The sequence below is a fragment of the Dasypus novemcinctus genome, chromosome 24 (assembly GCF_030445035.2).
Source record: "Dasypus novemcinctus isolate mDasNov1 chromosome 24, mDasNov1.1.hap2, whole genome shotgun sequence".
Lineage (NCBI taxonomy): Eukaryota > Metazoa > Chordata > Mammalia > Cingulata > Dasypodidae > Dasypus > Dasypus novemcinctus.
Genome location: NC_080696.1, coordinates 41,431,013 through 41,453,690, shown reverse-complemented (window position 1 = coordinate 41,453,690; position 22,678 = coordinate 41,431,013). Strand labels below are relative to the sequence as shown.

Here is a 22,678-nt window from a genome sequence, read left to right as displayed (position 1 = left end):
CTTGCCCTCCTCTTAGGCCTGCCTGCCTCTTCCAGGCCCAGCTTTGGGTGCCCCTCCGCCACAAACACCGTCATTCCCTGAGCCTTCCCGGGTCCCCCAGCTCACGGGGCTCTGAAGGCAGGGGCTCAGCTCTGCCCAGTCACTCCCAGTATGAACTGCGGCAAATCCTCGGTCCCAACAAGCCTCGGTTGCCCCATCTGTAAAATGGGCGAATGCTTGGCCCTTCCCTAGAGAGCTGTGGCAAACGATAAGGAGGCCTGTCCCATCCTGAAACCCCCCGCCCCGGGAGCCAGCTCACCCGAGGGACCACCGGAGGCTGCAGCAGCCAGTTACGATGGGCCAGAAAAAGCCGGCGCCGTCCCTTTAGCGTCTGTTGTTTCCCCAAATGAAAAATGCTGCCGAGACGGACGCAAGCATCTGGGTGCACACAACCTTGGCCCGACAGCGGCGAATGCATCTTCTCTCCCCCCCTGTCATTTTTTTGTGTGTGCCTGTCATTCAATGAAGTTGAAAAATCTCTGGCTTTTAAAAAACAGAGTGGGGCCATTTTTTTTCCCGTTCCCTTTTTCTTCTCCATCTTCTTGCCCAAGCTCCCTGCTGAACTGGACCGGAAAAAAAAATAAACTTTTTTTTTTTTTTTAAGTTACAGCTGCGGCCTCCATTAGAGCCTTGCGAGAAGTCATTATCAAAACTCACACTTATTTTGGTCGCGTCCTTCCCTGCGTCTTCCTGCTGAGATGCTTTTAGCTGTTGGGAGCGGGGAGGGGTGCAGAGAGAGCAGAGACAGGCGTTAGCGTGGGGGGCGGGTGGGGAGAAGCAGCCTGGGGCTAGGGACACGGACGATAGGGAAGCTACAGCAGATGACGCTGTGGGGGCCATGGGGTCTGGGGTTAGGGCCCCTCCGGCTGTGTCCACTTGGGGATGGGGGTGAGTCGGAGCAAAGGATGATAAAGGAGATATGTGTAAAGTGACCGGGTATGTGCTGTGCCTTCAGATACGCCAGGCCAGCCCGCCCACCCGGGGGTAAAAACGTGAGTCTGCTTGGTGTGTGCGTGGGAGGGTGTCTCTAGCTCTCTGCGTTTTCAGCTGTGTGCAGATGTGTGAGTGTGTGTTTGCAGCTGATGCCGACGGACCCCTGACCACTCCCGTTCCCCTGCAGGTGAACCCGGAGGCTTCTGGCCGCGGCTACCTGCAGCTCTTTGCAGCTTTCTCCGGCCACTGGCGTCCTCTAAGCCTGAACGTGGCAGGCTGCACGTGTCGGGAAGTGGACATCCCCAGGGGCGAGAAGAGCTCAACATGCGTGTGTGTGTGTGCGTTAGCGCACGCGGGGACAGGCGGACATGCCGACGTGTGTACATGAAGGTGTGTAAGGTGTGTTCCTACATGAGTGGGGGAGCCACACGCGTGTGTGTGCATGTTCATTTGTGTACACAGCTGTGTAAGGACGCAGGTGTTTTGGTTTGGGCTGACCCAAAACAGACCTTGAGACAAAGATTCAAGTGCAAGTAGTTGATTTGAGAGGAGACCCCCGGAAAGAGCAGTAGAGGAGGGGTGGGTGAGGCAGGAAAGGGCGGGAAGTCAACCACAGGTACGTTGGCAGGTCTGGACCCGCTGTGGGCGACTGGGCATCTCCAGGAGACCGCGGAGGACACGCCCCGTGATTCTAACGGGGGGTGAGGGGGGCGAGGGGGGCGAGGGGGCGAGGGGGCCGGGCGTTCATCCTCCAGCTCTCACCGGCCCTGGGCTGAGGGCTGCTCTCGGGGATGCACTGGCGTCAGGCTCGGGTGTCCACAGAAAGCACATGGCAAAGTCCCAGGTGCTGTGCGTGGCAGTGGGCCTGGTGGCCTGGGAAGGCACATGCCACGGGCACGTGCTAGGGGTGTGGGCGTACGCGCGTGTGGCGTCCAGGGAGGGCTGGGTGTGTCGGGAGTGAGCCTGCATGTCTGTGAAAGGGACTGAGCCCTTCACAAGCCGCTGCCCACACAGCGTGGAGAATGAGGGAGGACGGGTCAGGAGCCCAGAGCTGGCGTCTGTCCCTCTGGCCTCAGTTTCCCCACCTACATCCTGAAGGGAGGGTCTTTCTTGTTCTGACAATCCCAGGGGCTCAGCCTAGCTCTGCTCCTCCCCCCAAAAGAGCCTCGCTCTACAGGATGGTGATCTCGGTCACCCCACCCCCTAAAACACCCCATCCCAGGAGTACAGGAGGAAGGTGCTGGGTGCAGGGGAGGCGGGTGCAGGGGAGGTAGGTACAGGGGAGGCGGGTGCAGGGGAGGCGGGTGCAGGGGCGGCGGGTGCAGGGGAGGTGGGTGCAGGGGAGGCGGGTGCAGGGGAGGCGGGTGCAGGGGCGGCGGGTGCAGGGAAGGCTCTGGGTGCAGGGGAGGCGGGTACAGGGGAGGCGGGTGCAGGGGAGGCAGCTGCAGGGGCGGCGGGTGCAGGGGAGGCTGGGTACAGGGGAGGTGGGTGCAGGGGAGGCAGGTGCAGGGGAGGTGGGTGCAGGGGAGGCGGGTGCAGGGGAGGCTGGGTGCAGGGGAGGTGGGTGCAGGGGAGGTGGGTGCAGGGGAGGTGGGTGCAGGGGAGGCAGCTGCAGGGGCGGCGGGTGCAGGGGAGGCTGGGTGCAGGGGAGGTGGGTGCAGGGGAGGCAGGTGCAGGGGAGGTGGGTGCAGGGGAGGCGGGTGCAGGGGAGGCTGGGTGCAGGGGAGGTGGGTGCAGGGGAAGTGGGTGCAGGGGAGGTGGGTACAGGGGAGGCGGGTGCAGGGGGGGCGGGTGCAGGGAAGGCTCTGGGTGCAGGGGAGGCGGGTGCAGCTGGGCCAGATGCCTCAGAGGAGAGGAGCGCCAGGGCCAGCCCGCGGGGCCAGGCCCCCCCAGCCCTTACCTGGCTCGAGCCCCATGCCTGCTTGTCGGTCCAGTCCCTTTGGCTGCGCACGTACCACCACTGGATCTCCAGCGAGTAGGAGGGGGAGCCGCTGCCCCGGAAGGAGCAGGCCATCTCCACGTCCTCGCCCGTCCGCGCCGTCACGTCGTGGGGCGTCTCTGTGAACAGGGCTGTGGGGAGAAACGGGGGCGGGGGGGGCCGGGGCTCAGGAGCCAGCGGGGCAGGGAAGGTGCAGGAGGGCGCAGCGGCCGCGCCTGCACGCGGGGAAGGCGCACAGGGCAGGGGAGGCGGGCGGAGCAGGGCCGCGGCGGGGCACGGAGGGGCACCGGCCCGGGCGACGGAGCAGGTCCGGGGCCTGCGGGCTGCGCCCAGGAGCCGGGCCTCTATCCCGGGGCCCGGGCCGCTCGGCAGGAGAGCGCTGGAGCCTGAGCAGGGCCGGAGCCCGGGCGAGGTGCAGATGGGCTCATCTCTTGGGCTCTTTGTGTCCCGGCCCCGCGCCAGGCGGCCTGGAGCACCCCGGAGCACCCTAGGGGAGGCCCAGGTCCTGCGCCCGCAGGTGCCCCATCAGTGTCAAGTGGACGGAGCGGGCTCCATCCCCTCGGGGACCCCTAGATGCAGGGGGAGCCGCACCTGCCTCGCGCAGGGCCCAGCCCCCAGAAAGGCCCCCACGCCCCCCCCTTACCCAGCAGGGAGCCGCACCCCCCTCCCGCCACCTCCCAGCCCCCCCATGCCTGCCAGGTAAAGGAGAAAATAAAGCCCCATTTCACCCCCCCTTGCCCCTCCCACATATGTTCTGTCTCTCCTCTCTCCAAACAAATATTGTCCTGAGATGTAATCAGAATTCTTTCCTCTTCTCAGGAGAGATTATCTCGCCCTGGAAAGATGCCAACAGCACGCAGGTCAGCCAGGGAGCGTCTCTCAGCGCCCCCCCGGGAGCCCCACCTGCCCCTGCAGCCCCACCCAGGGACCAAGGGCTCGGCTTCCAGCGCAGCGGCCCCTCGTGCCTCTGCTGTCCTGGCCGAGCCCTGGCCCGAGGAGCAGCCCTGGGCTGGGGCGAGGGGCCTGGGTTTGAGCCACCCGCCTCGTCCCTCCCCGCGTTCCCTCGCCACCACCGTGGGGCAGGGGGCTTTGGGAGGGCCGGGGATCGACCAGCCCCGCCATCCAGAAGCTTCTGCTTTTTTCTGGTTTATACACCAGGTTTCCGTGTGGAGCTTTACTTCAGCGAGAGGTTTCGAGGCTAAGAGGAAGCGTGAGACATCCCGGGTGACCCAGGCTAGAGGTTGACAAACGGCTTTGTGAGGTCTGAGAGGGACCGGGCAGCTGTTTGGTAAACAGAGCCTAATAAGGAGTTGTGTGCTGTGGCGTGAACAGCTTGCAGGGGTGTGTGGGGGATGTCTGCACACCAGCCCGCGGGCAGGAGGCCACCTGGGCTCCCGGGGCAGGGGCCTCACCTGCTCCCACCTTCCCAGTCGTCTCCGTCGCTCGGGCCCCTTGGCTCCCTCCCCCGCTTTCTTAGCACCAGTGCTCAGTCTGGCAGGGGTCCCGTGGCCTCTACCTCGGTCTCCGGAACCCCGCCCTCGCCCACCTCCACCGCCCCCGCCGCGCTCTCCTGTTGTGCTCCGTGGCCTCTGCTCTGGCCTCTCCGCCTCCACCTTGCCTCCCCAACAACCCATTTCAACACGGCAGCGGGAGGGAAGACGTAAATCAGCCCCTGCCAGCCGCCTCCACTGTGGCCGACGCCACCCTCCCCCTGCGGCCCTTCCTCTCCAGCCGGTGCCTCCTGACCCCTCACTCGTTCTATTCCAGCCACAACGGGCTCCTGGCGGCTCCTGGAACACAGCAGCCACACGCCCGCCCCAGGGCTTTTGCACTGGCGGGTCCCTCTGCCAGGAACCCTCTCCCCCAGAAGCCCCTGTGGTTGCCTCCCCCCTACCCACTGCCCCAGCTTCTAGACCCTGCTCAAACGTCACTTTCGCAACGAGGCCTGCACTGCCACTTCATTGAAAACTGCATCTCTCCCCAGCCCAGCGATTCAAATCACCCTTCCCTCCTAACACACTATCAGTGTTGTCCAATAAAACTGTCTGTGATGATAAGAAGGTTCCAAAGCTGAGCTGTCCAACCAGGAGCCTCCAGCCACACATGGCTATTGAGCATTTGAAGTGTGACTGAGAAACTGAATTTTAAATTTTAACTTCAATTAATTTAAACTGAAATAGAATAGCCAGGGTGGGTAGCAGCTACCATACTAGCAGAGCTACGCATGTATTTATGTTTGTCGTCCACCTACCCTTCCAGGAGGCAGAGTCTGCACCTGTCCTATTTGGTGATGTGTCCTCGGCTCCTAGAACAGTGCCTGGTGCATAGTAGATGCTCAATAAACACTTTTCAAGCTAGTGAATGAAGAGACCTGACTGCCCAGTGGTGGGGCAGGGTCCAGAGCCCCGAGGACTCCCCGGGAGTCTAAGGCCAGGCTTAGCCTGCAGAACGGTCCCTGACACGGACTTGTCAACACGAGCAGGCCAGAAGGGAGCCACCAGGAAGGACCCGGAAGAAACTGGACTCAACTGTCGGCCCCTGTCCCCGGGCCCTCCCCTCCTAGCACGAGAGGCCCTCCGCCAACAGGGGAAGGAGAGTGGTGTTGGAGCGGAGCTGATCATTGGTCTGGCCCTGGCTCCAGGGCCATTGCCTGAGCCACAGAAATCAGAACGTGCCTGCCCTCTTCCCTAACACAGACGGGGAGGGGGCACCCAGGGCGGAGAGCGGGAGGGCCCGCCCGGGTCCCGGAGCTAGGAGGGGCGAGTCGGCCCTCGCACCCAGGCCCATGGGGCTCGGCCCTGCACGTCTCTCCTCCCAGAAGTGGAGGAGCTGGGGAATCACACCTGCAGAGAGGAAATCGTCTGTGTTGGCCTCACGGGGGGCAGGAAGGGCAGGTGTGGGAGGCTCTCAGGTGGAGGCTCCGTCAGGGTGATGGGGAGAGGCCGGGCTGCCAATCATCCTTGCTCAGGCTCCCCTTCCCCAGAGGCCCCCAGGACAGTCTGAAAACCTGACCTTGGCCCACCAGCTCTCTCTGCTGATGCAGAAAGCAAGGCTCGGAGATGCAGTGTCTGGCCTGGGTGACTCAGCAGCCGGGCGTCCACGAGGCCAGGCCCCAGGTCCCGAGGTCCTGAGCCAGGCCCTCTCACCTCGGTCAGACCTGGGCTCTGGAACCTGACAGGGGCACGGCAGCCTGGGTTGGGCCAAGAGCACTGGACAGGGAGTCAAGAGCCTCGAGGGCGGACCCCAGCCACACAGCCGCCGCTCCACGCCAATCACAGCCGTGGCTGTCCAACAGATAAAATGCGGGCCACAGGTGCGAGTCTGTGGCAATTCGATATCATTTATGGATTCCAAGTAAGATATTTGGTTATGTTTGTAAACTGGTCTGTTTCTCTGGGCATGGAACCCTTTGATTGCGTTAGATTCAGCTGAGATGCTTTTGATTAAATTATGTAAAGATTAGGGCTTTGATTTGACACAGCTTTAGGGCGTACAGGCTTGAGTTCCCGGCCCCCCTCGGTAGGCTACATACACAGAAGCAGATACGCAGAGAGAAGATGCACAGAGGACCCGCCGCCCCAGGAAGAGAGATGAGTCCGAGAGTCTCCAGCTGACCTTGTGATGAGACCAGAGCAGCTGAGCCCGGAAAGAAACAAGCCCCAGGAAGAGAGTCAAGCCATCGGCCAGCCTAGAGCTGAGAGAGAAGAGCTGGGCCCACGGAGCCTTACGAGGAAGAGGAAGGCTGAACCTCGCAGACTTCGCCCTCCATCTTGCTTCAGTGGCATAGGACTTTGGATGAGGGCGCACCTCTTACAGTACCTCGAGTTGGACTCTTCAGGGCCTTGTGACTGTAAGCTTCTACCCCAAGTAAGTGCCACTTATAAAAGCCAACGGAGTCCTGGTATTTTGCATCAGCACCCCTTTTGGCTGAGCCCCAAGTAGAATTTTACATTTTCTAGTAGCCAAGTTTTAAAAGGTAAAAAGAAACAGGTGAAATTAATTTTAATGATATATTTTATTTAACCCAAGATATCCAAAAAGCATATTATTTCAACAGGTTAAAAAAAAAAGCTACTAATGAGATATTCTACATTCTGTTTTCATGCTGAATCTCGGCGACCCAGGGTGTATTTGACATTGACAGCGCGTCTCAGTGTGAACTAGCCGCGTTCCCAGCGCTCAGTAGCCGCGGGTGGCCGGCGGCCAACGTCCTGGCCAGCGCGGGCAGGTGGGTGATGCACCCGAGCGCACCTCCAGCCCCGCCCCGCCCCACCCCGGCTGCCCTCGCCCAGCGGAGGGGTCCGGCTCTTCCAGAGGGTGCAAACTCTTTTTCATTCTAGAGCTCCTTCTTAAAGGGATCAGACTAAAGCGGCCAGCCTTGGGGGATTTGGGGGTGGGGGGGCAGGAATCTGGTTTTATTCTGAATATAAAGGTCTCCGCAGGCCCAGAGGAATTTTCTCACCTAGCCAGAGGCAATCAGGGGAGGCTTCCTAGAGGAAGCGTTCCTCCTGCCTGGGCCTGGATGGGCAGGTGGTACTGAGGAGTGGCCCCCTCCCCTGGGGTAGGGACAGGGAGCTTTGAACTTGAGGATGGAGAGAGAACTGGTTCCTAAGGAGTCCTGGGAGCCGGTGATTTAGCTGCATGGGGGCCACCAGCTCTCTTCCCCAGAGCAGGCCCTGGGGTCCCTCTGATCCCTCCAGACCCCGCCAGGACCTGTGCAGGGGGGTGGTCCTGATGGTCCTGAGAGTTCCACCAGCTCAGACAACCTGAGGCAGAAAATGATGGACATCACGGGCCCACGCCCTGGCGACTGGGAAGGGGAGGGGTCCTGCCCTTGGGGAGGGGGTAATCTGGGAAGGCTTCCAAGAGGAGTCAGCATGTAAGCCAGGCCTTGAAGGGTGGGGGGTGCTGCCAGGTGGAGGCAAGGCAGAAAGGCATGTTGGGTGGCAGGAATGGTGTGAGCAAAGACAGGGAGGAGGAAATCCAGGGAGCCTGGTTCAAAACCAAGTCCCCGCTGTCTGCTGAGCAGCTACTCCTGCGAGGCAGACACTGTCTCGAATCCACTCCCATTTGACAAGCGAGGAAAATGAGGCTCAGAGAGGTGACACGCTTGCCCGAGTCCCCCTGAGCCGGGCTTGGAACCCAGGTCTGACCAGCAGTTGTGAATTTTCAGGTAAAATCCAGCCAGCGGCTCCAACATCTGCCTCCTTCTGCACACCCCCGGACACCAGGAGTCCAGCCTCCCGTGTCCCTGCAGATGGGCGGCTCTGATGGGCACACCCTCTAGCCTCGGAGAGGACACACTGCCTCAGCTCCAGGTACTGGAAGGTGACCCTATGCTCCTGGTGATGATGATGATGAGAATGTAATCATAATCATCTCTAAGAAACACAGAGTGCTTGCCATGTGCCAGGCACTTTGCAGACATTTTCTCCTGTTCCCAGCGCGATCGTAAGGGATGGCTGTGCTCGTTATGATCCCATTTTTCAGACAGGGAAGCTGAGGCTCAGGGAGGTTAAGTGACTTGCCCCAAGGCCACACAGTGAACAAGTGGTTAAATGTGAACCCAGCTCTAGAGGACTCTAGAGTGGGAACCTGTGACTTCTAGACTGGCCTCTTGCAGCTCCTCTTCCTTGTCCCCCACCTCCTTCCCTCCAGCCCCCCAGCCCCCCATTCTCCATGTTGTCATCACTGCTGATAAGCTTGGGACATAAAACCCACCTCTCCTCTTTGACTTTCTTCCGCCCCTGAGCCCCCTCTCCCCGCTCAGGTAACTGCTCAGAGCCAGCCTCGGGGGAGGCCAGTATAATTAGAGATTTGTGAGAAAGATGCAATTGTGTTCTCCAGCCCCAAGGCCCAAGCGGGCTGGCGCACTGGGAAGACAATTAAAAATGGTGTCCACAAATTAGGATTCTGCAAGAGAAGGAGAAAGGGGCTCGACTGAATGCAGCATCTTCTTCCTTTCTGCTTTTAACTGGGGGAGCGATGTATTAATTAACCCCAGGCCCAGTGATCGGGGCTTCATCTGCAGGAAACGTCTCTGGGACCTGGCCCGAAGCACGGAGTGTGGCTTCTGCGACGGGCGTGGGATGGCCTGAAGGACCTGGCCCGCCCTTCCAAACCCCGGGTCTGACCTCCTTCCTGACCCTCCGGGCCCTGGTTCAGCACCACCAGGCCTGGGTTCAAATCCTGTTTCCTCTACTTCCGGGCTGCGTGGCCCTGGGCAAGGTCCTTTACCTCCCTGAGCCTCGGTTTCTTTATCTGAAAACGGGGGAGAATGATAGCACCAAGGGGAAGATTAAACAAGGCAGCACATGCCTCCTGCCTGCACTTAGTAGGGGCTCAATAAATAGCACTCCCTTCTCTCATCTTGTAGTTCAAAATCTGTCACAGGGAAGCAGACTTGGCCCAGTGGTTAGGGCGTCCGTCTACCACATGGGAGGCCCACGGTTCAAACCCCGGGCCTCCTTGACCCGTGTGGAGCTGGCTCATGCGCAGTGCTGATGCGCGCAAGGAGTGCCCTGCCACGCAAGGGTGTCCCCGCGTAGGGGAGCCCCACGCACAAGAAGCGCGCCCCGTAAGTAAAGCTGCCCAGCGCGAAAGAAAGTGCAGCCTGCCCAGGAATGGCGCCGCCCACACGGAGAGCTGAAGCAGCAAGATGATGCAACTAAAAGAGACACAGATTCCCGTGCCGCTGACAACAGAAGCGGACAAAGAAGATGCAGCAAATAGACACAGAGAACAGACAACTGGGGCAGGGTGGGGGGGAAGGGGAAAGAAATAAATAAAAATAAATAAATCTTAAAAAAAAAAATCTGTCACGTCCATAAAGATTTTTTAAAATGCATCTTTGTAGCTTCGTCAGCTTCCAGAGTAGACGTGACATCCGTATTTCGCTCATGCCGAGGCCAGCGACCTCTCCCTAGCAGTGCTGTGCCCTCCTTCCTAGTTTACTCCCAATGGCCTTCCCAGCCCAGCATCCGGTGGGCCCTCGCAGGGCTGAGAGGCTGGTCTACCAAGGGTAGCCCCCACCCAGCCCCCAGCTCCCGCTAGTTCCGAGCTCAGATTCTCTATCCCAGAATGCTGGTCCAGTCCCAAATCTCCTTTTGTCCTCTGCACAGCCCTCCCTGCCCTTCCAATCTTCCAATCTCTGTTCTGAGGCTGCCACCTCCGGGAAGCCTGCAGGGATTGGTCCCCAGCCCACACATCATTTTCTCCGCTGGGCTTCTCAGGTCCTGTGGATTCAGGCAGAACGAGGTCAAGAGGTCCCTTAGGGGCAGGGGCAGCTCCAAGTCAAGAAAACCGAGACAGAGCTAGAGCCAGGGAGAAGCAAAGAGAGGGGAGAGCGGAGCAAAGTGGTGTGGCTCCAGGGCCTACCGTGACCCTCCCCTGCTCAAAGCAGGTGGCTTCCCTGGTCGCTGGCAGTGGCTTCCACACAACAGAAACCTGCTTGGGCTTGAGCCTGGCAGGAGTAGCCCAGGGACCATGTCTCACTGCCTTCAAGTCTTGCTCCCGTCACCTCCTGCGCCCCACTTCCTCTGTCCCCCCTTTGCCTTTTTCATATATTTTCATTTCCACACATCACTAACATAGAATATTTTACCTATAGATCTCCCGCGCTGTCCTCAAAGGCAGGCGATTTCAGTCTGTTTTGTTAACTGCTGAAGTCTGACACCTAAAGCAATGCCAGAGGCACCTAGTAGGTGTCCAGTCAACACTCCGTCGCTGCTGCTCAAGACACAGCACAGCAGTGCTGCTGGGAGGCAGAGATGGGTTCCTTTCTCCCTGCTCCGAGGGAACCATTCCCCCACCCCGTACTTGGGGTGCCTGGTTGGGAAACCGCCAGCCCTGCAGGCCAAGTTTGCGTTTCCAGCCAGGGTATGCAAAACCTGCAGGCTCTGGCCCTGCCTGCCCCCGCTGCGGCTCCTCCCGGCCACTTGCACGTGCCCTGTGGGCCACAGTCTGCCCGGCATTCCTGGAGTCCCCTCTGCCAGGTGGCCTTCTGCCTGGAGGCGTCCCCCCTCCCCAGGCCAGGCTGGGGGCCCTCCTTGATGCCCCCCGAATGGTCTCTGTGTTAGATGACAGGTGTCAGGGTGTCTGTGTCTCCCCCCAGCTTGGGCGAGCCCCCCGGGCAGGTCCTCTGCGTTGCCCAGTGGAGCAGGCACGCGGGAGCTGTTCTTAGGCATGTACCACAGGAATGAATCGTGAATGAATGAAGTGCTAAAGGAAGGTCAGAGGACTTGAGTTAGAAACTGTAAGAAGCAGCAAGATCATTTATTCATTCACCAAGTCATTCGTTCACTCAACATTTATTGGGCACCAACTGTGTGCCAGCTCAGTTTCTAGGGGTGCCATGCCACGAGACATATGGACAATATGAACACAGGCATCCAGCGAGGCCCCAAGCCTTTTGTCCCTCACAGCCCCCAGTCGCCCGAGTCCACATGGGCCCACCCGAGGGGACACCCAGCCAGACCGTCAGGCAGGCTGGAGGCTCCCCCTGAGAGGCCCATAAAGTCGTCTTGTGAAATGCAACCAGGAATGAAGCAGGGTCATAAATAAACCCGTTGGTGCCGGGAGGGCTGCGGCTGCGCCCCGGCAGCCCTGCTGGGTCATCCTTCCGCCCACAGCACAGCAGAAACGGGATGAGCCAGACCCCATATAAGCCTCACAGAGACCCCGTGGGGCAGGGATCACTGTCCCTTTTTACAGGAGGGGAAACTGAGGCCCAGAGAGGTGCTGCACAAGGTCACACAGCAAGTCAGGGGCAGGAGCTGGGATTCGAACACAGGCCAGTGATGAAGACAAGATATAAGGGTGCCCATCGTCCCTGTAGTCCCCGGGCCACGCCTAAGCCTTTTCCAGCAGCTCAGAGAACTTGGGGGCCCTCAGTCCCCTGCCTCTGTGTCCAAGGAAGGAAATCCTTCTGAAGCCCCTCTGTGTGCTCAGGCATGGTACACAGGATGCCACGTCATCCTCCCCAAGAATCAGGTGGGCACTATTATCATCCTCAATTCACAGAGTGGGGTACTGAGGCTCAGAGAGGGCGTGTTGGTGCCTGAGGTCACACAGCGAGGAGGGATGAAGTCAGAATTCAACCCCAGGGCTGAACCCAAGCCTGTCACTTCTCTAAGCACCCCCACCCCTTTCAGCTCTACACGTGTGACTATGTGGGGGCTGGTTCCAGAGGCTGCTCGGTGCCCAGATCAGCTGGTTGCGGGGCCCCCGGCGTGAGGCATAGGGGCCCAAAGACAATGGCCCCCTCACCTCTCCAGTGGGAGGCAGAGAAGGGAAAGGGCTGCAGGAGGGTTGGTGAAGCCCCAGCTCACCCGCGTGTCAATCTCACCGGGCTCCCGACATCAGGGGATGTAGAATGTCCATGAGGGGAGAATGGCAACATCCCACAGGGAGCGAGTGGGCAGCTGCAGAGAGGGCAGGGGTCTGGGCTGGCAGCAGCAGAGCCGTCTCCTCCCCAGGGATGGGTGCAGAGCGTCGGCCCTGGGGTGGGCCCAGGGGAAGCACCCAGGGGTGCTTTGTTCCTCCCGGGCAGCCCCTAGGCCCTGGCAGGCTGCCTGCAGCAAGAGGGAGCCAGACGTGAGTCTGTGAAGGCCGTTACCTCACAGCCTAGGGGCCCAGCCAAGGTGGACGGGCTGCCCTCCTCCTGAGAAGTGGCGAGGAAGGCGGGCGTCAACGCTGAGGCAGGGCAGTGTGGCTTGGGGGGCAGACGGCCCACGTCCCCACTGCCAGGAGAGGGGAGGCTTTGCTGGAGGCCGAGATGCCTCAGGTCAGCCCCTGGCCTCAAGGAGTTCACAGCGCAGAGGAGGGACAGACTCCCAGACCGTGGCTGCTGGGCAGACAGTGCGCGCCACCGACCGGCTGGGAACCGTCGTGCCCCAGACTGGCGCAGGGCACCAGCGCGTGCCCTCCGGGCAGAGGTGCAAGGCCCTGGAGGGGCCGGGCAGGGGGGGCCCACGGCAGCCGGAAGAGCCGGGGAAGGGTCCCAGGACGAGGGGCGCGAGGGCTGAGCGGGACTGGCACAGAGCAGGACGGCGGCTCCGAGAGAGGCCTCCCCAGCCTTCCCCACCTCTGCCGGATCCCTGGGCCACCTGCACTGTTATTTACTTAATATTTATTTTCAAAGCATCTTTCTCTTTTTCCTTAAATAAATTCAACTTAAAAGGAGACTTTTATTACTGCCATAAATGGAAAATCAGCATCACTTGCCATAAATAGAGGCTAACTGTACAGGTAAACACGATGAAAACCAAACAGCATCCGTAAATTCCAGCCCAGGAAGGCTGTCCGCCGAAGACGTTCCGCCTCAATCTTCATTTTCACTTGTTAGCACGGGAGCTCGCCCAGGCGCGGGTGTCAGACTCAGAGCCGAGACTTCCTCCCCTCGATCAGAAGGGGCCTGGCGGGCAGGGGGCAGCCACCTCCAGCCCTCACCAGCCCACACAGCGGGCACCCAGGACCGTGGGCGCCAGCCCCCAGTTCCTCCTCTCCATGCCACCTGCAGGCTCAGGCCGAAGCCTCCCCTGCCACCTGCCTACCGGGCTCCCCCTGCCTCTTCCCGTCCAGCCCACGGGTCACCTTTCCATCCCGGGGACTGGGATCTACGCTCAAGTGCACACTCCTTAAATGAACGAGCAAGGCCACGAGTGGACCACGTATGGGCTTGCCGCTCGGGGAGGGAAGCCACTCGATTTCACTCCCACGCCCTCCCCCCCCAAAAGTAACAAATGGGGAAAGGGCATTATTTTTGTATTAAAACAATGCAAAGGTTATAGAGTCAAATACAGGTTTCGTTTATTTTTATTTTTTTAGGAGGTACTAGGGATTGAGCCCCGACCGCCTACGTAGAAGGCAGGTGCTCAGCCACGGAGCGATGTCCGCTCCCCCCAGATTTCATGAGTTTTTGAATAAAATTGTAGCTGTCAAAGAAATGATGCCCCTGGTGAGGAGCTGTTTACTCTCCTGCTTGGAGCCAGATCCCAGACAAGGCTTCCTGTGGGGTCCGGGCCCTCGCGCAGCCTCAGTGCCTCTGCCTGGTGCCCTGCGCGGGGAGGCTTTGGTGTGTGGACTGAAGGGGGGAGGGGCCAAGGGGAGGGGCGGGGCCGAGGGGAGCAGAGCGGGGAGGAGGGGCACCGCGCTCTCAGGGCCCGTGGAAGTCCCTGCCCTCCTCTGGACTGCGGTTCCCACAGGGTCAAGGCTTAGCCTGAGGCTCAGTGAACCAGTGCACGTCAAGAGCCCGTTTCGGTAGGTCCCCGATACCCACGGTGCCTGGTGGAACCCACTCGCTTCTGAGTTTGAGACACACACAGCCATATTCACGCAGGAGGGGGGTCCCCTGCATTGACTGTGGGAGGGGAGGCCGCCCTGCCTAACAAACATTAAAACAATCAACATTTTTCAGCTCTTATTAAGCGCCTCATGATGCGATGCCTCAGTTTCCACATCTGTAAAATGGGGATAATAATAGCAACTAGCTCATAGGCTTGTTGTAAGGATTAAATGTATTAATATCTAGAGAGCGGGTGGCCTGGCACAGCATATGTGTTCTAGAGGAGTTCCTTTAATAAACTAAAATATCTCACCTAATCCCCCAAACAACCTGAGAGTGGCCCCATCATTGTCTTCTGACAGATGAGGAAACTGAGGTTCAGAGGGGCGGGCAGCTTGCCCCGGTCCCCTGCATAGGCAGCCCTGACACAGGGAGCAGGCAGTGCTGGCGCATGCAGCAGGGGGCAGGGCGCCTCCCAAGGCCACCGGCGCATATCGAAGGAGACAGCGGTGGAATTACAAATCTGGGAGATTTAAGGAGAGCAAAAATATTCTGGCACTTGCAGGATTGTGGGAGTCGAGCAGGTTTCCCCAGTGGAATTCCCGCTTTCTCTTCCCACGCATCTGGGCTGCAGGGAGTAAGCCGGTGTGGGAGGGAGAAAGGCAATTGTGGGAATGTGCAGGGAGCGGGGGAGGGGGCAGGAGGCAGGATGCAACTGTGGGAAGGTGCAGGCCGGGGACAGGGGCTGGGGAGAAGGCAAAGCACGTTTCCTGGCATCTGTGCCATCCTCACCCATGCATCCGCAGGCCAGTGTGATGAGCCCTTTGCACCCCTGGCTAATCAGGCCCAGAGGGGTTGGGGGGCGTGGCAGGATTTGAACCCTGGCCCCTGGCCATGCCTGCTGCCCTTGAGGGGCAGGGAGGGAGGGAGTGGAAGAAGCAAAGGGAGGTTGCACCAGCCCCAAGGCCCCAGTAAGGAGCAGTCCCAGAGCAACAGGAAAGAAGAGAAGAGAGGTGCAGGGAGGCCAGGGGAGGCTGGATGGAGCCAGGGAGGTCCGGACCGAAGAATGGACAGGGAGGCAGGGTGAGGGCGCCTGGAAGCCGGGTGCAGAGATCATCAGGAGGGGAGAGACCCAGGCAGAGCCCAGGGACGCTGGAGACCCTGGATTTGAATGCCCGCTGCACTTACTCACGGTGGGACCTTGGGCAAATCTCCAGGCCTCAGTTTCCTCATCTGTAAAATGGCTTCTGAGGATTCAGCGGGATCATCCATGCCTGTAAACGTCTGGCACGTGGTGGGCTCCATGGGACATTATCAGGATCCTGATTATTATTAGGATCTCGGGTGGTCTTGCTCCAGCCCCTCTCCAAGGCTTCCAACCCTTTTCGCTGCTGGCCTGGACTTCTCAAGTGCGAGGACCATTGTAGGACCAGAGACTCCCCTGGCTGAAGGAGCTCTGCCCCCGCCCCAGGGCCTTTGCGCTTGCTGCTCCCTCTGCCTGGGGCTCCCGGCCCCGCTGCAGTTCAGGGACCACTGCCCAGGCCTCTGGGGGACCCCGGGGGGGCCAGCGTGAGGCCCGGGCCCCCGCCCCCAGGCCTTCCTCCCGCCCGCCGCCCTGCTCCGCCCGGGCCCATTAGCGCGGCTTTGTTTTGAGCTCCGCCGCCGCGGTGTCGCCGACGCGCCCGGCCGCCAGGCCTCCATTAGAGCCCCTTTCCCGGGCGCTGACAGGCGGCGAACAGCTCCCCAGCGAGCCGGCCGTAATTGCTGCCGCCTCCGAGGCCGGAAATGATTTTTTTAAAGCCTCACAAAGCACAACAGACACCCTGCCGTCTGCTCTCCACCTCAGCCGGGGGCCAGGCGTGAGGGTTCGGGAAAAGGGGGCTTCAGCCCGGACCCCAAGGGGTACCCTCAAAACGCGGGCGCTGGGGGAGAGCAAGGTGGGGCCCTGGGCCCGCCGCGCCTCTCTGACCCTCGGTCTCTTCCCCCGCAGGATGGGCAGAGGCGGGTATCGCGGGTGCCCGCTGGGCGCCTGCCACAAAGCTCCCAGGGGTCGCGGAGGGGCCAGCGGGAGGCAGGAGGGGGGAAGAGAGCGCGCCGGGCAGCGGGAACAGCTGGGGGAAGGTCCTGAGGAGGGAGGCGCTCGCTGTGTCCCAGGACCAGAAAGGCCAGTGTCGCTGGGGCCTGGGGCCGGCGGGGAGGGGGCAGAGGAGGCCAGGCAGGCAGGGCTCGCAGGCCCTGGTCGACGGGGGCGAGGAGATGGCGCGTTACTGGGCTCACGCTCAGGGGCCCACTTCCCTTCCGAGCCCACGTTTCCACCGTGCCCTGGACCCGCGGCCTGGCCCTCTTCCCGCTCAGAAGCCTCCCGGGCGGCCCACTGTCCTCGAGCTCACGGCCAAGCTCCGCAGCCATCCTGGAAGCTCCGGCAGCGACCTGCTTTTCCAGGTGTGCAGGACTCTCCAGAGGAAGCCCCCTGCCGGTCCAGGCTTCTGTTCTGGCCCCTCGAGCCCCCTCTTCGCTCTTCCGGTCCCTGGACACAGGTCCAGAAGGAGGCCTGCCTCCCCCAGGAAGTCTTCCCAGACTGGCCAGGACAGAGCAACCCTCGTGCGGCTCTGGAGACCTCCCTTTGGGCAGCTGGCCCGCCTCTGCTGTTTCCTGGGCTCTTGTCTCAGTTTTACTGCCCTCCATTCTCTCTCCCCAGTCCCCTCCCTGAAGATGCTCATCAAGGACTCGGTGGGGAAAGGGAGTGGAGCTTTGTTCCAGAAGCTTCTCGGAGTGGGCTGGTAGGGGAGCAGAAGGACTCCGGGGCTCAAGCCTGGCTCTGCTGCAGACTTGCCCTGTGTCCTGGGCCCGCCCGGGCTGCTCTCTGGGCCTGGTTTCCCACTGGTAAAATGACAGCTGCTTCCTGGGGGGCTGGAGATGGACTCTGGGGCCTCCACAAACCCTCTGAATCTGTGGGCAAAATGGGTGGCAGTTTTCTGAGGAAATGATCCAGTTTTCTCCAGATTCTTAAAGAGGATTGTGACCTCCAAAACAATTAGGAACCACTAGGCTAGACAAGCTGCGGTATCCCACCCAGCCTCCATTTGGTCAACCACCCATTCATTCATTCACTTCATTCATTCAACTGACACTCGTTGACTGCCTCTCTGTATGGGTGTCCTTAGGATATACAGAATATGTGAGGAATTCCATGAGATGTCATCTGAAGACAGGGGTGTGTGTACGTGTGTATGCGTGTGATGTGTACAGAGAGGAAGGAAGGAAAGGGTAGGGGAGATGAAGAGGGGGAGGGAGTGGATACAGAAGACAGAAAAAGGAACAAAGCAGGATGGAGAGGCAGAATGAATTGAAAGGCAGAGCTAGAGCGCAGAAGAGATAGGCAGGGAGAGACCTAGAGACCCAGAGAGAGAGACAGAGACAGAGCTGGGCAGACCGGGGCAGAGAAAGATCCAGAGGGAAGGGGGCAGGCAGAGCACTCGCCACAGATGGTCACTGCCTGCCCCCTTAATTGATGGCTTGGAGAAAGACCCATCTCAGGGCTCCAATCTAACCTCCCAGCTCTAACCTCCCAGCTGCTCCCAGAGCCTGTGTGCCTTGCCCAGCCCCACCCCCCAGGCCACAGCTGGGAGGGGGCGGGGAGAGGCAGACGGTAAAGGCTGCAGGGCAGGGAGCCCCGGCCTGGCCCTGGGGAGCAGAAGGACCCCCAAGCTGGCCTCACCCTACACAGGCCCTCAAGCCACACCTAACCACCCACACAAGCACTCACTCCAGACACCGACTCAAACAAAAACAGTGCCCCCTACGCTAAAAACCCAGGCAGGTACACCTCGAGTCACATCCATGCCCTCAGGGTCCCTCCGTCCCCTCTGACAGTGCCAGACTCGGAGGCAGGAAGCTAAACCCAGACCAGGGCTCCTCAGCCGCGCCCAGGAGTTTTGGAATCCAGGAATTTTGGAATCCGACAAGGCCAGGGCACTGCCCCTGAAACAAAGCACCTACCCCCAAAGCCACCCAGGCTTGCAGCCTGAAGCAGGACAGACGGAGCTGCTCGGTAGTCCTGCCAGCTACTTCAGCATCTGTGTGACCTCAGGCAAGTCGCACCCCCTGCTCCGCCAAGCCTCAGAGTCTGTAAAATGGGAGTGGTAACAGTGTGAGGACTAAACGAGAGCAGGTAGGTGCCGGAGCCCGAGAAAGCGCAGGCGTGCCCCCGAAGGTCGGCTGGTGTCTGGGTTCACAGCCCCTGCAGGCCCCTAAGAGTTAAGCTGTGCTGGAGGAATTCCACACCCCTGCTGGCTCCAGCCTCACTGGCTGATTATAGGACAAAGGCTGGGGCTTGGAAGGAGACAGATGGAAGAATTTTCAGGCTTAGAGCTGGAATCGTTCAGATGGGGAAACCCAGGGACCTGCCAAGCCACCCAGGAGGCAGAGGCAGAAGAGCGGACAACAACCCGGGGGCTGCTCCCCGACCCTGGCCCTTTAACCGAAGGAAGTGAGGTCACACAGGAGCCACTGCCCCCTTCCTTCAGGGACAGCGAAGGCCCACATCACTGACTGCCACGGCCCCTGTGTGGGACAGCCTTCCTGGGAGCTGCGGGCTCACTGAACTGCCGTCACACACCTTCATTACCAACCGCCCACCGTGTTCTGGCTTCTCTGCCTGCTTTGGCCAGTCCCCCAGTCTTTGCTCCTTTGGAAATAAGGCAGGAGTCCTCTCTATCACATCTGCAGCTAATGAATGGCCAGGTCCAGCTCGCATACCTTCTATGATATTCATTATGGGTTTGGTTGCCTTCTATGATATTCATTATGGGTTTGGTTGCCTGTCTCCCCCACTGGACCGAGAACTCCAAGAGAGCGAGAACCTTACCTGTCTTCTTCACCATGTCCCCAGTGGTTAAAGCAGCCTGGCACTCGGTAGATGCGCAGTCAGTACTTGTTGAATGAGTGAAGGAATGAATGACCAAGCTTCCAATACATGGTAGCAGCCCCTGGTATGTACCACCTGCCCTAGTATGTCCTTAATGTTTTGCTATAAATTAACCCACTTTGGGGAAAAAAAAAAACAACCTCTTAGCTCATCCTAAGCAATCATATCTGTGATCTCACAGTTGTGATGTGCTGGCTACATTTTTCCAATCCACATTAAAATAAATGCATAACTACTAAAAGATAAGAGCTTTGCCCGGGTCCTGCCTGAAATCATCTCCCGGACAGGATGCAATCTTGCTGAGGGCCCTAGGGGGTCCTGCAGAAAGGCGTAAACTGAGGCAGCCCAGAGGCCATTCCGATGGCTTCAAGGGAGGGACGAGGAGCAGGGGGAGGGGCAGACTTGGGCAGGGGGCCTGGAGGAGCGGGGCCCCTTGGCTGCCCCACCTCCACCTCGTTTCTCCTCCAGTGGCTCCCAGAGAGAGCCAGTTGAGCGGTCTCTGGGTCCCAGCATCCCCTGGTGGAAGGGTGGGTTTCCTCCCAGCTAGACCACTGCCCTTTTTTCTCTGAGAGAGGAGTCTCTTTGGAAGTTGACAGGTATGTGGAGGCTGGATCCCCCGGACCCCTTTACCCTCATGACTGCGGAATCTCAGGTGCACCCCAAGGGGCTGGGAGCCTGGGGCCCCTCACTGCAGGGTGAAACCAGTGTTACCCATCCTTGGCTGTGGTCAGCAGGGATGAGGAGGGGCTCCGATTTCGTGATTTTTTTTTTTTTTTTACCACCACCAAGGATTCTTTATGTAATTAAAGTTATTTGAATGTTCAAAAACACATTCAACTTGGCATTAGCAGGTTTAAGAATTCGGACCTCAAAGCCTTGCCCCGTCCTCCTGGCCAGCCATTCATTCCTTCTCTGCCACCTCCCTGGGCTGGACACGGAGAGGGTGCCTGGGACACAAGGACTCTGACAGCCCTTGCCCGAAGCCCTGGTCATCACCTCAGGGGTGGCAAGTGTGCCCGGATGTGGGCCCTGTGTGCCCACCTGGTCCCAAACTCCCTTCGAGGCTGAAGCCTCGTCCTAAACCCCCAGCACAGCCGGTTTTGTCCCCAAAGTCCAAGGTAGTGGCCAAGCACCTGGAGGGGTCCTGCTTCCAGCACCCTTTCCCATCCCCTTCCCGACCCCCACCCCTCCCGGGGCTCCCCCCTCCCCGTTCACGCCACGCACCTCCTCTCTCCCCGCTTACTTGACTGTCTCAGCCTCCCAGCGAGGTTACAAGGCTGCTAAAGGCAGGATTCATTTGCTTTTGTATGTTTATCTCTTTATTTGTACAGAGTTGGACAAGGAATCCCAAAAGGCAAGCACTAACTTCCCAAGCAATTGGGGGCAAATCCCTCCTTGCCTGGGAGCCTCAGTCTTCTGATCTGTAGGAGGGGCGGGAGGAGGGGAGGTGGGAAGGGGTGTCCCTGGCTCAGCCAAGCCAAGTGCTCCGCCTCCTGCCTGGCCAGGCCGACCCCCTGACCCCGCTCCTCCTGACTCTGCCTGCTTGTTGCCACGGGAGGGGGGGCGGTGACTTCACCTACTGCCCCTGCAGTCACTGTGGCAATGAGCCCAATTCCCCAAGTCCTGCCAGCCGCCTGCGGCTCCCCTCGTTTGGGGAAGAGGCTGCGGGAGAGGCTAATGGGCAAGGTGTCAAAACCAATTGGTGTGAAGGACTTGGGGAAAACCGCTTGTGAGGGCCAATTCCCCACAGGAGGCCTGGAAACCCTCAGCCCAAGGCGGAATGTTTACGGGAGTAATTGATAGAATAATCACCAATGCCCGAGACAAAGGCGAACACATTTTTAACATCATAACCCTCGAAAGACAGGACTCAATTTTCTCCATCTCCAGCCACCAAACGAGCTGGCTTATTGATGGTGAGAAACCAACAGTTGGGTAAGGAACGCGAGAAAGCCAGAGCCATTTTTCGGTGCGCAGGCCGTTTGCCAAATGGCCCCGCGGCCCCCGCCCCCGCCCCCAGCACCTCACCGCCTCCCCTAACAGGAAGCCTCAGGTCGGTGAATCACTCACTGGACGAAGCACCCGGCCCAGCTTGGGTCTTTCTCTGCACTGGGGTGGATTAATAATTGAAGGTGCTGGCCTAGGGGTGTGAGCATATGTGGAGTGGCAGGGGTGGGGTGGGCGGGCGAATGGATGTTTGCTGCAGTGTGAGGCTCCCTGGGGCTTCTCGCCAGGTCTACATACCTCCTCCAGCCCGGACTTCTCCCTCCCTTGCAAAATCAAACCAAACCAGCCCCACGCACCAGACATCCCTGCGCCTCCCACCTGGTAGGGATGGATATTTAAGGCAGGCTTTCAAACTCAGGCTGCATGAGAATCGTCTGGGGTGCTTATTAAAAATGCAGATTCCACGGCTCCATCCTTTGAGTTGTGTCCTTTGCGTCTGGGGGAAGGGCGTAGCACAGGGGGACCCTGGGATAAGCATTTTCACAAACTCTCTGGATGATTCCGAGTCAGAGAATCTGCAGCCCTCACAAAAAAATCAGGCCCTTGAGACCCCCTGCCCTGGCCAGGTGCTGGCAAAGGTACTGGCCAAGGAGTCTAGTCCAACTCCTGCTTCTCACTTGCATGTGGCCTCGGGCAGATCCCATCACCTTTCTGAGCTGCTGGCGCTCTTGGTGGAACCCACTGCTTTAGCAGTTCTCTGGAAGGGAGCCTCCCAGGTTAGGGCTGTGCAAAGGAAAGAGCCTCACCACATGACTAGACAAAGCCTGCTTCAAGATATCCCAGGAGAAAAAAAAAAAAAAAAGATATCCCAGGAGAGACAACCCCAGAACTGCCGGGTGCACCTCTATTCTACACCTGGCTCTCTGGCTCTCTGACTCAGAGACCTTGAGCAAATCACTGGCTCTCTCTGAACCTCCGTTTCCTCCTATGTCCCACACTAGCCTTGCGTGAATGAGGTCAGCCTCAGTGAGTTAATACTGGCAAGGGGCTTGGTAGCATTTAGCACATGGTAGGCATTTCACAAACATCAGCTCCCTTTTCTCCCAGCCCGGCTGCCCTTTCTGATACGGAAAATCAAAATACCTGCCATTTATTGAGCATCTGTTAGGTGTAGACACTGACCTCCAGCTCCCAGCCTCCCAATTCCTGATGCCTCCTAGAAAGTGTGCACCGCTCACTCCCCATTCATCCCCCGTGTCTTTAAAAAGCCCTCTGCAAAGTGGGTTAAGTGAAGGTAGGAGGGAGACAGGAAGTGAGACAGATGTCCTTGCCGACCCATCTGACCGCGGGCTCTCCCTGCGAGAAGCCCAGGGCAGGCAGGCAGAAGGCGTCAGCCTGGCGGCTGGGCTGGCTCAGCTGGAGCCGGAGAGGGGAGCAGCCACCGAGCGGTTAGGGCCAGCGGGCCTCTGTCCAGGGCCCCCGACTCCAAGCCCCCACCCCACGCCCCACAGATACAGAGACGCCTCCCTGACCTGGCCACATTTCCTGAATCAGCTGAGGACACGCGGAGCCCAGGAATAACGGAACGATCAGGCTCCAATCTGCTAAA

General features: G+C 59.6%; 1 protein-coding gene across 1 annotated transcript in view; it reads right to left on the bottom strand.

The window, feature by feature from the left end:
• Positions 1–22,678, bottom strand: part of VSTM2L (V-set and transmembrane domain containing 2 like) — a 33,794-nt gene that overhangs the window by 8,436 nt on the left and 2,680 nt on the right. Inside the window, exons 2-3 of the mRNA XM_058287414.2 lie at positions 2,873–3,042; positions 697–747 (exon numbers count right to left, since the gene is read on the bottom strand). Coding sequence (XP_058143397.1) covers positions 697–747; positions 2,873–3,042 — 221 coding nt within the window. The remainder of the gene's footprint in view (positions 1–696; positions 748–2,872; positions 3,043–22,678) is intronic.